Source organism: Pteronotus mesoamericanus, unplaced genomic scaffold, assembly GCF_021234165.1.
Source record: "Pteronotus mesoamericanus isolate MK-2021 breed Mesoamerican mustached bat unplaced genomic scaffold, CSHL_Meso_final contig_169, whole genome shotgun sequence".
Taxonomy (NCBI): Eukaryota; Metazoa; Chordata; class Mammalia; order Chiroptera; family Mormoopidae; genus Pteronotus; species Pteronotus mesoamericanus.
Window position 1 is genome coordinate 1,605,896 of NW_026555068.1, and position 13,479 is coordinate 1,619,374.

The 13,479-nt window shown below is 44.5% G+C and overlaps 1 protein-coding gene across 5 annotated transcripts in view; it reads left to right on the top strand.

Moving 5' to 3' along the window:
* The window catches only part of ATP11A (ATPase phospholipid transporting 11A), a 144,178-nt gene extending 132,466 nt beyond the window's left edge, over nucleotides 1-11,712 (top strand). For 3 of the 5 annotated variants that reach the window (XM_054565873.1, XM_054565877.1, XM_054565874.1), the window contains 2 exons: nucleotides 2,064-2,229; nucleotides 7,360-11,712. In XM_054565873.1, coding sequence (XP_054421848.1) covers nucleotides 2,064-2,229; nucleotides 7,360-7,617 — 424 coding nt within the window. In that variant the 3' untranslated portion in view covers nucleotides 7,618-11,712. Of the gene's footprint in view, nucleotides 1-2,063; nucleotides 2,230-3,733; nucleotides 3,821-6,149; nucleotides 6,254-7,359 lie in introns of all 5 variants that reach the window. The other 2 variants (XM_054565876.1, XM_054565875.1) reach the window with 2 other exon arrangements.
* Nucleotides 11,713-13,479: the final 1,767 nt, after the last annotated feature.

Below are 13,479 nucleotides of genomic sequence, written 5' to 3' on the forward strand. Positions count from 1 at the left end.
TGGGTGAGGACATGCTGGATAATAACTAATCCGGCTTTTGATAAGTGAGAAGCAAACTGGATGTATGGCAAGGGGCCTATTTCAGACTGAAGGTCAGAGAAGCCTTCTCTACTAAAGTTATTATTTAAACTGAAACTTGGCAGAAAAATCACCATCATTATCATAATAGGTCACACTTATTAAATGCTTCCTAGAATGAGGCATGGGTTAAGTATTTGATAGGGTGTGTCTCATTTTGTCTTCCCACAACCACATTCTCTGTATACTACAAATGATAAGACAGACATGGAGACCGACTCTACTGGGCCAAAGCAGTCTGACTCCACACAGAGCCCTGCTCCCAAGGAAGGGAGGTACATGTGCAAAAGCACGGAGGCAGGGCCCTGGCAGGCAGAGGGATGTCCGCTGTGACTGGGAAGAGGCCTAGGTGCAGCTGGAGAAGTACGTAGGAGCAGGCCGCACGGGGCCCATAGGCCAGGTAGGACCTTGGCCCCAATCTGAAGACAGTGGGACGGCATTGAGGATTTTAAATGGAGGGAGTGGCAGAGTCCAATTGCTGTTTTCGAAAGACCACTGTATTGAAAATGAACGTGTGAGTGAAGAGAACAGGACAAGTGGTTTAGATATTGTTGCAACAAAGCAGTCAAATGTGATGTTATTTTGGTCAATCCTGATGAAGCCACTTATTAGTGGCTGTATTTTGCATCTATTCTGGTACTACCACAAGCATACTTTGCCCATGCTGTTCCACCAAAAATGTCCTTTCCAACTAGCCTACCTGTTTAGCCCTTATTCATCCTTCAAAACCCAGTGGTTCATTGTCCTCTTCAGTGCTTCCCATGACCCACCTCACAGACAGATGGTTCCAACCTCTTCCCCAAGCATTTATTCATTCTCCTGTCACAGCATGTACCATATGGTTTTGTAGTTCTCCTGTTTACATTTCCACCTTCCCTGTAAGGCTGAGCATTCCCTGAGCATGGCTGGGACTAGGGGAAGGCCAGGGAGGAGGCCCCAGGGCCGTGACCTGGGGGGGGAGTGCCTCCTTCAACTGGACGTGCTGGCCTTGCCCAAGGCCTGGCTGGATGTGAGTCCAGAAGCAATGTCCTCTCCTCTTTATATCTTCAGTATGGAGCACAACTGCTGGGAAACACACACAGGCAGCCCCTGAAAACAGAGAGAAAGCCCCTGTGATCAGTCTTGTCCCCATGTTGGTGATCACAAATTCCCGCCAACCTCTTATTACATCACTGCCCTCTAGTGACCAAAGGCATGCACTACATGTTCTTTGGAACCTGGAAATACGACAAAAAAATTAGATAAGCTTTTGGTGGGTTTCCAACAACCCTGCCCCAAGCTAAAAATCCCTGAAGTTCTAGAGAACTTCCCAAAGCTATATCTGTGTAAGAGGAAGATTTCATTCTGAAAACTCCTCTGACTAGCTCCTGGGCTTTAGGGATCATGAAACTGTGTAACTCAAGTTCATCATCATTATCAATTGCTTCATCCTTTCAGCTTCTTTCATGGAGCCCAATATGAATATTTTCTTTGAATTATAGACTTGCCTGATGAGGAAGTCATTTTATACTCTGTATTTTTATAGAAAATTTTAAAAGATTTTTATGGCATAAGCTTTAGGTAGTTAACTAGCTCTGCTGATTACAACCTTTGTATATCTTCATGTTAACAGCCATTGTGATTTTGCAGTACAAAAAAATTACCTATTACCTATTTTAATGTTTTAAAATATTTTTTTGTTGTTCTGAAACTGTACTTCAGGGACTTATTTTCCCTTTGGGACACCCTCATAGAATTCCTTCCTCCTTTGCCAATTTGTAACACCCCAACATTATGGGGGAAGTTCAACATCCACTTATTTAAATGATTAACTTGAAGGAGGCAAGCTAAATGGCATGCCCAATTACTCTCGGCGATAAAAGTAAAAACTGCTGGAACAAATGGGCTCTTTGTGCTAGTAGAGAAAACAGAGCAGGATTTCAGGATTTCTCCTGATGACTTCTGACTTGCCGTCATGTTGTTTTTTCTTTCCCTCCACCTTCCAGGCCATTCCTCAGTTATCAAAGGATGTACTATGTGTTCATACAGATGTTATCCAGCGGCCCTGCCTGGCTGGCCATCATTCTGCTCATCACTGTCAGCCTCCTTCCCGATGTTCTCAAGAAAGTCCTGTGCAGGCAGCTGTGGCCCAGCGCCACAGAGAGAGTCCAGGTACCCAGCTGCTCCCAGGAGGGGCATGGTGCCCTGCAGCTCCCCGGGTTCAGAGTGGGAAATGCCATGACAAAGGATAGTGTGAAAGGTTTGGGTTGAAAATATCATCAGTGCAAATATTACTAATGACTTTTATGATAGATTATTTTAAACATTAAGTAAAATTCAAGATGACCAGTGTTTAGACCTAAGCAGTTAATTAGCTGAGATAAGAAACAGATTAAGCCAATACAAAAGAAATTTGTGTGAATTTAAAAACTTTTTTAAATTAATCATTACTTTAAAGGTAAAATTGCATTATTTTTAAGGATGGTGAACTTGGCTCAAAATTTTAGCATTTATATTGCAAAATTCTGGTAATTAGAAGGGCTACTTATTTTGCACACTCCCAAATTGAGCCCGACAAGCTAAATTCTGGATTTAGGTAAAAAGTGAGATATCCAAAATGCCCAGACTGGCATAGGACACCAGAAGGTGTTACTCAGAGCTTCCCAAAACCACTCTGGCCCTTCCCAGAGTTCTCAGGGCGAGCACGTCCCCCATCCCCTCACCCCTGCAATCTCAGGGCGAGCACGTCCCCCATCCCCTCACCCCTGCAATCTCAGGGCGAGCACGTCCCCCATCCCCTCACCCCTGCAATCTCAGGGCCGGCACGTCCCCCATCCCCTCACCCCTGCAATCTCAGGGAGGGCACGTCCCCCATCCCCTCACCCCTGTGATTTGCCCATATTGGTGCAGAGCCTCAACAAGGAGAAGGAAGGATCCTGGTGAGAGGGTGGAGCCAGAGCAGGGGCTGTACCTGCTGGTTGCATGTCTTCCTCTTAGAGCACAGGTGAAAGGGGGAGGAAGGGTGCTGTTGGCCCATGTTTGGGACCGAAAACAGGTAGCCCTCCACTGGGGTTGGAGTGGAGGTGGTACGGCACTGCCATTGTACCACCTGTACTCATCCCAGCAGTGGAATGGGATCCAGGTTGATGAGCTTTCTTAGAACTCTGGTGTAATGTAAAATGTTGAAGCCAGTGCCACCAGTTCCTAGCAGTTCCCTCCTTTATGTACTGGCCAAGTTTGCAAAGTCAGTGCTGACACAAACTCAGGAAGAGATTCATGAGAGTGTACATGCCCAGTTTCACCACGAATTGATTCATGTTATCACCTTTAAACAAGCAGTGTAGGGCAGGGATGTGTTCAGGGCTTTGGTGGCAAGAAAAAATACAGCAGGAATGGGAGGTCCACACTGCCCTCCAGCAAGTGAGTGTCCCTAGACAGGGCCAGGACTGTCCAGAATGTGGCCCACATTGTCTGGTCTTGACATGCCACAAGTTGACGTAGTGTGGCAGCACTGATGTACATAGGGCATTGTTGGCATTTAATCAGACTCACAGTCTGCTCTTATTTCTCTTTTCCTTTCTTCATTCCCTTCCATCTTCTGACTGCTTTGCCTAAATAACCACTACTACCTTGTCTAATGATGTGCGTGGCCTCCTGAACCTTCTGGGACTGGCAGACTAAGAACCAGTGCCTTTCTGTTGAGCAGTCAACCATCTTTATGCTTTCTCAGACTTCCAGCAGTCTGAGTTTCTGATGGAACAAGGTGATGCTTTTCTGTCTTTTTGCATGTTTGGGATTGTAGTCACAGGACAACAGAGGTCTGACTTTTAATATCAAGAGCTATCAAACACACACTCGGGTATTTATGACTCCTCTGTATGTTCTAACCACCACCACACCAAGAAATAAACGGATAACGTGTCCCTTGGGATGTGGAAAGGGCACATGGGCTGTGTTTTCTATCAATACTACTAACCAGTGTTTCTCTCTCAGTGTCCATTGAAGTATCGATCCCACCTGCAAGGGGCAGCTGTGTTTTCACTCAGGCCCAGCTGAGAGCGTCGGGCTGTGCTGCCTTAAATTCATGGTTCCTACACTCAAAGGTGTGGGCATGGCTGTTCCTAAGTCATAGGAGCGCCTAAGCAAGCAAAGTGACCTCAGTGCCGTCCTTCTCTCCGCACCCCAGACAGGATGTGGGCCTCCTGGCCCACATTCACCTCTGTAAATCCATTCTGCAGACAGGGAAACTGAGGCCTCCACACCAAAGTGTGCTCGGGGCCCTGCAGAGCACTGCAAAAAGACAGGACTCAAGCAAGCCATTTGGTCTGTGGACAAAGCCAGGAGAGATGTGTTTTACCAAATTCTAGAAAAAGCCTTCTACTTTGCTTCCAATGGCTATAGTGGCCTGTTTCTTAGCCACATAGATCCAAAATTAATGATACTTTGAAAAGGTATTTGGTAGTACTATTTTACCACTATAGCTTGTTTAATAGGAAAATACCTAAAGCAAGAAAAAGGCTTTTTTTCCCCTTTAAATAACTGCTCATCTTCTATACATTTTAAACTTTTTTAACTAACAGGATGGTACCCTTTTTCAGTTCAAGTAATTATTGGTAATCAAAATTTTTCTAACCTGGTGCCATCAGAATTTGTAGAACTAATTACATAACTTCATGTCACTGTTTACATACTTGAAAACATTTAAGATGGAGTTATTAGGAACACTTTAATAAGTTTCAGGAGGTGCTTATGAAATTGATTCAATCATGCCAACTCTGAGCTAAAAATAAATATTGTATCTATTGATTTGGTTTATTAAGAGTTGATTTGCTTCTGAACCTTTGCAGAAGCCAGACTCTAGCTGCTTGGAGAAGGTCGGCACTGAGGGCTCTGTGGTGTCCGGGCCACGTGGGGTGTGACCCACAGGTAGCCCCACAACCACACCTTCACAGAGTCCCTACAGCCAGCATGCTCCTGGTACGCACAAGGTGAATGCTTGTGTTGCGGTAAAACCACCCAGACCTTTGCAAAACTTTGGAGGAATAAACATTTGACTAATCCTTATGTGGAATATAGAGTACTTCAAATGGATGGTTTTTTTCTTTCAATCTGTTCTATTAAAAAGTGAAACATCACAGGCACCAGGTTTCATATATGTATATACACGTGTGTGTGTGTATATATATACACATATATAACTTATATATGTATATATCTATGTCTACCTATATTTTTATATATAATTGAATTATATATAATTCAAAGGGTAACAACTCCACCTCTTGTTTAGCCCATTTTTCTCCTCCCCAGAAGGCATTCTGCAATTCAAACCTTTTAAAGTTCTTCACCTTTTAAAATCCCTTCTTCCTATTACTGAGAAACTAATACAGTTTGACTGGAAAATCTTAATGTTCAGATGCCCGGCCCTGTTGACCTGCAGCACGGGACACCTGGAACTTTCAGGATTCTAATCTTGGGCGGGACTCTTCTGGTTGACTAGATACAGGGCTGAATTGAGAGGGCTAAGAATCAGAAGGAAAGGGAGGGGTATAGGGACAGACGGATGGGGTCCGGCAGGAAGATAGAGACAGAAGGACAAGGATGGACAGGCACACAGTTCCTCCCCTTAGGGAACCTTGGTGCTCTTTTGTGGCAGGGCATAGCTATTTAGTAAATGTCACTCAAAAAGCTTTCAGGCAAGTATGGTAGGATTTTTCACTTCAGGGATCTGGAAGCACTTCCTGTGCTCTCAGCAGAGGCCGGCCTCGCTGGGTTGGGAGCAGGTCCTGTAGGCGGCCCTCACAGCTGAGGCCCTGTCCTCACTGCACCAGCTCCGTCCCTCAGACTTTTTCACGTGAAAGGCCCTGTTAGGAAGACCACCTCTTTCCCGCAGCAGAGTCCCTGGGAGGTGCCCACACTGTAAGCCCTGTGCCCATCCCACTGCCCCAAGTTTTGCACAGACTTCCACCTGCCCTATTCATGCCCTTGTGCGTGCTGGCCCCAGTGTCCCAGCTGCATGGCTGGATTTTGCCCGGAGAGCTCTCTCAGTTCCCGATGAGGCAGCCATCTCAGTGTCTTTCCTCGCCTTGCAGAAGAGCTCGAAACTCAAAACAGCGGTCGATGCCGCGCCGAGCACGGACAGGCCACTTCTGAAGGACATCTTGCCGGGGCCGAGGCGTGATTAGCCCAAGGATAGGTAACGGCATCCACCATGCTGGCAGGCTTCCTGGGTGTGCTGTGAGCCTTTCAAACTCTCTGTTTTTCCTCCAAAGTTTTGCTGTGCTGTGCCATTTTGATAACAAAGGTCCATTTTTAAAAAAAAGAAAATTATTTTTACCCACACAGGTGTGTTTCTATCCCAGGTAAGTGACCTGCCTGAGAGTGGCTGGACTGTATATGGTTGAGTATTGTACACACATACATGTGCATGTGTGGATGCGTGCACATCCCCTAACATACATACACACGCCGTGGTGAACATAGTTCCACGTGCACTTATATGACATCCTCACCTGGTGTGCTCGGTGTTGAGTGTGCCAGAACAGATCTCATTCCTCATCCTTGGTGGTGAAAACAGCTTCACCTCAAAGGTCTATCAGGAAAGGCCATATTTGGAAATAAAAAAATGGAGTATTGTGTGATTTGCAGTGATGTCTGGTATGGATGCATTGTCATCCATCAGCAAAAACATGGAGATATGTCTGTGCCTGAAAAACAAGGAGAGGAAGTGTAGCCATATTTATAAAGCCTTCTGGGCTAGATTTCTCAGGTTTGGCGCAATCACCCATCTTCTCTATCAAAAAGCAGGCATGCCTGGAATGGTGGTTCTCTTATACAGCTCTCCCTCACTCCCTCCCTGCCTGTTAAGTTTTACAATGTCTAGGATGTGTCACCAGTCTCCTTGGGCTGTTAATACGAAACCGCACAGACCCCATTTGTCTCTGCGTCTAGAGATCAGCCTAGGCTGGAGATGGCGAGACAGCCAGTCAGCGCAAAGTGGACCCCGCTCCTGAGGGCTGGTTTAGCACTCTTACGTTAAAGGAATCCAACTTAGTCTCTGGGGCCTTTGCATATTTATGAACATCATCTTTACCCATGGTAGGACCGACAAGGGAAGTTCGTAGCCAGACCAAGGATCACACACTGCCTCTGTGGCACAGTTCATATGGGACAGACCCCGTCTGATCTATGTCCTGTAGTGGGAGTCCCTGACCAAGACAGTGATGGCAGTGATTGCACCAGATCATTGTTAATGGGATTCCTGTGGCTGGTCCTGACTCTGCCTTTTCCATTCTCCAACAGAGCACGCGCACACAGAGTCAGGACCACCTCTTAGAAGTCAGCCGTTTTGTCTCTTTGCACAGCCCCAGTCCCTCGGCCACGCGGCCAGGCTCCTGCTCCAAACAGGTGACATTAACGTGCCCAGAGAGCAAGGAGTGCTCAGTCCTCCCTCCCATTGTCAATGTCTCAAACAACCGTTGCCATCCCAGCTGGAGACCCTGCTACCGCGGGCCCTGTGAGGAGACAGATGGCGAACAGATCACCAGTTCAAGCCTTTAAGAACCACACTGCAAGTGTGTGTTGTGCACACGTGTGCTTTTCCTTTGCCCCCAAAAGAAGAGGAAGGGGCAACAGGACCTGGCTGGAGTGCATGGTCTGGCAGTCTGCATCATCGTTCTCGCAGGCCTGGCGGCCTCGGGTGTTTAGTTGGGCTGCTGAAAAGAAGGACATGCACAGGACCTGGTACATTGGTCCTGGGTCAAGGTCTCTGTGTCTGTGCCCTCTGTCACCTCCACTACATGCATCACCTGAGGAGGACATCTGCTTGGAGATCGGTGGTCCAACTTCAAGCAGGAGGCAGTCACACCCACCAAACATCATGTAAGCACAGATGTGACTCGCCCTTGCCATGGGACCGATGGGTCTGGCCTCTGCCCTTCCTTCTCCAGAGCCCTCTGGTACTTCCGCTTTTGGCACTGACACTCAAATAATTGTGCATCCATTTCCCGTTAGAGTCGCAGACTGTGCTGTTGCTTTTGTTCAGAACCCTCCACATCCCGAAGCTGATTTTTAGGGTTGTGTCTGATTCAAAGTTTGTTTCTCTGGGGGTGATGTTACTCCTGTATATTTGGGAGTATTGTTGAATGTTTCCATGTCTCCACTTTTCCTGTCCCCTAGCTGCCTCTGTGGAGAATAAAAAAGGACTATTCGCATGAGAGGAAGAGGTAATACTATCCATTTAAGCTCTCCTTGTACAAGTTTTGATACATTTGTCTTTACTCACCCAAGGGTAAAGCTTATAAGTTTACTGTTGTTGGGAAATGTTTATTTCATGGACGTTAGGGGAAGGGTGGTGGTCTGGGGTGCCCTGGGCAAGTAGCCGCTGTGATAGTCCACCCCCTTTCAATGTCTTCATGCAAAGGTGGTCTCTAGGGGCGGTGTTTATCTTCCAGAATCTGTTTCAGGCCGACGCAGGTCTGCCAGCAAGATGGCCGGGTCCTAAAAAGCAATATCGCCATCCTAGACTGCCACCTTCCTGGTAACTCTGACCAAGCCTTGCTTTGAGTGTTCTTCTGTTCCATCTCTGCTTTGTCTTAGCATGCTGTCCAGTGGGTAAGCCATCAGGAGGCTGCTGTATTGTGAAGTTCCTGTCACTTTTCTGTACTGGTGTTTCTATTTCTAGAAATAACCTAGTTGACATAGCCTTAATGGTCCTTAAAGAAGACATTTCAGTTTGAGATTCAGATTTCAGACATTAAAACAGATGCCTTTTAAGAAAAGCGTCACTGGAAGCTAAACCAACAGCAGGGACCTTGTCCACTGTCAGATTTCATGCTGTGAAATTTGGAGCTATTGGTAATTGAACACTGAGTTTGTTTCAGAGATACTTGATGTTAGATATTTTTGGAAGTTCAAATTTCACAAATTGATTGTGTAATGTTTCATGTAAAAATATTTATTTGACATACGGGGCAAATTAACAGTGAGAACAGTGAACATAAAGTAGTTGGGATAAATTGAGGTGAAGTATAAACACCATACCAAAGACTAGGTAAGGGAAGTTTGGTTTAGAGTAAGACAGAGAATGAGGAGGGCACCATTTCCATTATGAGGGTCCTCCTCACCACACCCTCCAGTCCCGGTCCCGTCCTCCTGTCACGTCCCCATGTTCTACGTGTGGTAGCAGCCCTTGGCCATTCTGGTCCACACTAGACCCTGCAAACAATGGTGTGTGCATTTTTACAGCCGTTTTTAAGAACTTAATATGGGTATAAATGTAATACCTGTAGGGGGGACAGATTCTCTGTATGTTTAGTTAACAAATTCTTTGTAATGTATTTTTTTAGAAATCTTAAAATTGCCTTTGCACTGAAGTATTTTCATAGCTGTTTATATCTCTTATTCATTTATTTGTTAACATATCATATCTAATTTTTAAAGTATGTTTTTAAAGCTTTTATTTTTTAAGTTGAAGAAATTTTGGCCACTTTAAATTCTGGTGAGAGTTTTCACTGAATGTCTCAATATATGATGAATGTGAATTTTCAGGTTTGATTTAATTCTCTGCACCTGTTTGTTTTTTGGTGTTTCTGGTGGCAGCGATGAGTTGAAAGGCATATTGAGAGTGTGATATTTTGCTATGCTTCTTCTTTACAGTTAATTGCAATTTCATCTGCTTTTTGTTTTATTTTTAATTTCTATCCTTCAGCCTTAAAACAGAAGCTTCTTACTTGATGGTTCAGTATCTTCTTTCTGCCTGTACTGAGACAGTTACCATTTACCTCTGACACTTCAAGTCTCATTATGAAAGTCACTAAACCTTTACACACTCCAAAATGTTTTTTAAAAACTGTTTGGGAAATGAAGGGACTGTGCCTGATCATTTGAAATAGATTAAGAGGCATGAGATAAAAAATAAAAGGAGGAAGAGAAGAACCCCACTGAAATGACATTTCAGATATGTCTCTGATATTCAGATATTAATGTGATATTTTTCACCTTATAGTAGCTAGTATTTACTTGTCTTTAACTTTAAAGCAAGTAATGTCAACTTATTTAAGCATTTTTCTTAAGTTTTGAAAATCTTATTCATGACTGCATATGTTAATAGATTATTAACTCATAATTTCCAATATTGGTCAGAATATATGCTTCCTAACCCACACTCCAGCCCAACAGCAAGTCATCTATGCATGAGTGGTCCCGACCACGTTGCATTCTCTTGCTTTCAGCTCCAGGTCCACTCATGGCCACATATGTGCATATGTGCCAGTTCTCATGCACACACACAACTACATACACATACAAGTTCCCTAGGCCCGAAGCATCCCTGTCTCCTTCCTAAGGGGATCCCGTGAGATAAGGCTCCTTGGACCTCCATGCCAAGTGCCCAGGCAGGACACAGGAGGCTTTGCCGAGTGCAGCCCTTGGGTTTGAAGCGGAGCTGCTGGATGACCCAAGCAGCAGGGCCCTGGCCTAAGCTTCATCCCTAGGACAAGTGGCAGAAAGTGGCCTCTGGACCCTCCCAGCTGCAGCATCTTCACGTGCATCCAGGAGTACGGCAGGCCCTCTGCCTCAGGGCAGCTGGGAGAAAAGGCAGCCTTCTCTTGGCAAACCCTATTAGAACCCAGATCAACACACCTCTATGCATTTGACCCAATAGGATGAACACAGACCAGATGACACCTGGTGACTGGAGCCTGGACTAGGAAAGGAGGCTAAGAATGACCTGCTTTTGCAATAGCAGGTTTATAGAATTGTAGTTTGGCGTGGTGAGATCTTGCAACTTTTAACTACAAAAATGTCTCACCCATGCTGTCATAACTATTCTTAAATTGCTGGGCATCAGCCAAATGTTCAGTGCAACCTAAAGGAAGTTTTCTGGCCTTTTTCTTTAAAACCACTAATTTCACCTGTTTTGCACTGACTAATAATAACCTAAAGCAACCACTACTACATTATCTTTAAATTAATATTATTTATTTGACAGCTCAATATAATTTCGGTATGCATTTTCTTGTGTTCTACATTTCTTTTGGAAATTTCCCATCATAACTTTAAAAACAGGAAATATTTCTGTTTGCACATGAATTTTTTTTTAAAGCTAGAGGGGTAGGTAAATGAGAATGAGAATCATTCTGATATTGTCTATAAACAAAGTTTTAATGAAGATGTGTTGGAAGTATTATTAAAGTGTGATTCTACTTTTGCAGAAAAAAATTTAAAGATTAGTTTATATAGCTTTATTTTTTACCTTATCAAAATATACAGAATTTTCATATGCATATATTGTCTCTGAATTAAAATTATAATGTGTGTCTGCATCGCTGTTTAAAATGTCCATTTATTATGTAATGTAATAAGAGAGAATCTTAAAAAATGTATTAAACAGGAATGGAATCTATAGTTGTCATCATCATAAATACTGGAATTTATTTTTAAATTATTTAATATAGTAGGTGCATTTAAGATAATAAATCAGCCTCCAAACAGTCATGTTTAATTGATAATTCATTAACCTGCTTTGAAAAATTAAATTGTAAATTGAACCAAATCTTACATTTCTGTAAAGTTTATTTTGTATGGTGTTTTTAACTTTTATTTCTGTAGATAAAGTATGAGTTAATTATATTGGACTTTTCTGCAGATTATCTAAGCAGGAGACTTGAATCTGCTTGCAATAAAGAAGAAAAAATGTCTGGTTTAGTTTCTTTATAAATAAAAACCATCTGAGAATTTAAACTTAAATTTCTGCGAACAGAAGCTACAGAGAAAAGCACTCTCAAAATGTGTTTCTTTTTTCAGATAAAGTGGGAAACATACTGTGGAAACAGCTTCCCTGAAAATGTGTGGGGTGAGGTGGTTCTGTCCCCTTCTTGCCCCTGCTGGTGCCCGGGCCCCGCTGCACTCACTGAAGCCATATGCCCAGCAGTGGGCTGAGGGGCCCACAGAACAGAAAATACAATACTGGGTTTCTTAACACTCTGTTGCCCATCCCCACCTCCCTTCCCTGACTGTCATGCCCGAGACCCGTGTCTTCAAACCCCATTCCTGAGCCTCCCCTTTCCATCTAGATTGTCCCTTTCCTCTCGTCCAGAGTCCAGGCCCCCAGGCCCTATGTGGGTCTCCAGGACTCTGCTGGTCACACCCAACTCTTATGATAGAGATTGAGTTAGTTCTGTGTGCCCACCCAGTCAGATCCTGGGCACTTCCTAAACACCCAGGAATTCCCCACCTGGCTCTGGAGGGTCTGAGGCTTAGCCCCGCCCCCTGCCCACCCTCTATCTCACTTCTGTGGTAGCTACCTGCCTCCCCACCCACTGGCTACTGCCACCCGTCTTCAAAAACTTGATCCCAGGTCCCAGTTCCTGGGATTTTGACCAGCTGGGACAAAGGTGGAGTCAGGTTGAAGACCCCTGGAAACAGCTTCTTGGGGCCTGGGGCACTGCCCCTTTGAGGGCTGGCTGTGCTTAGCTCAGTGTCACTGCCTCAGGGACCAGCTCAGCCCCCTGGGAGGGGCTGAGTCAGGCCTCTGGCTCTGCTGTGTGCAATTCTAAATTTGGGACTTTTTCCCCAGTCCTGGAATGCAACCAAGCAAGCACACAGCGAGCACTGGGTAACTCTCACTCAGGGAATGACCTTCACTGTCCCAGACTAAACCCTAGTGGCCAAAACACAGAACTCTACAAAATGCCAGCGCTGCAACAGTAAGTGCCACAGGTGAATCCAAGGTCCCAGTGCCACTAGCTGTTGATTGTACACTCTCCGCACCTGCCCCAGGTGGTTTAAACATGTGACCACACTAACCCTGGCAGCTGGGATGAGCTAAGTGACTGCGCATTGGTATGAGGCTCGGCAGGTGTAAACAGCCAATGCCATCCGCCTGTATGCACAGGAACGTACAACTGTTTATTTCACTGGGTCTATCACAGCTTGATCAACACCCATTCATTATTTTTTTAACTGACTTGGTTTTGGTTTTCCTTTAATTTATTGATTGATTTCAGAGAAAGGAAGGGAGAGAGAGAGAAACATTTATTTGTTGTTCCACTTATTTATGCATTCATTGGTTCATTCTTTATATGTACCCTGACCAGGGATCAAACCACAGCCTAGGCAGATGGGGACCAACTGAGCTACCAGGCCCAGGCAACACTCATACAATATTAAGCTTCCTCTTTCATGGAGAAGTCTTGGAACATAATTTCTCAATTCCTTCCTTGCATTATGGAATACTCCTAAAGTTTTATATCACATTGACTTCTTCAAGGAAAATGTTCACCTTTGTACATCTTTATTCAGGGAGTTATTAGAATCACTCAGAAACATCTAATCAGATAGTTGATGTCTAACCCATCATTGACATACATTTGTAAGTCTGAATCAGGCCTGACAGAGACCCAAAAAAAATCTGAGGAAGCC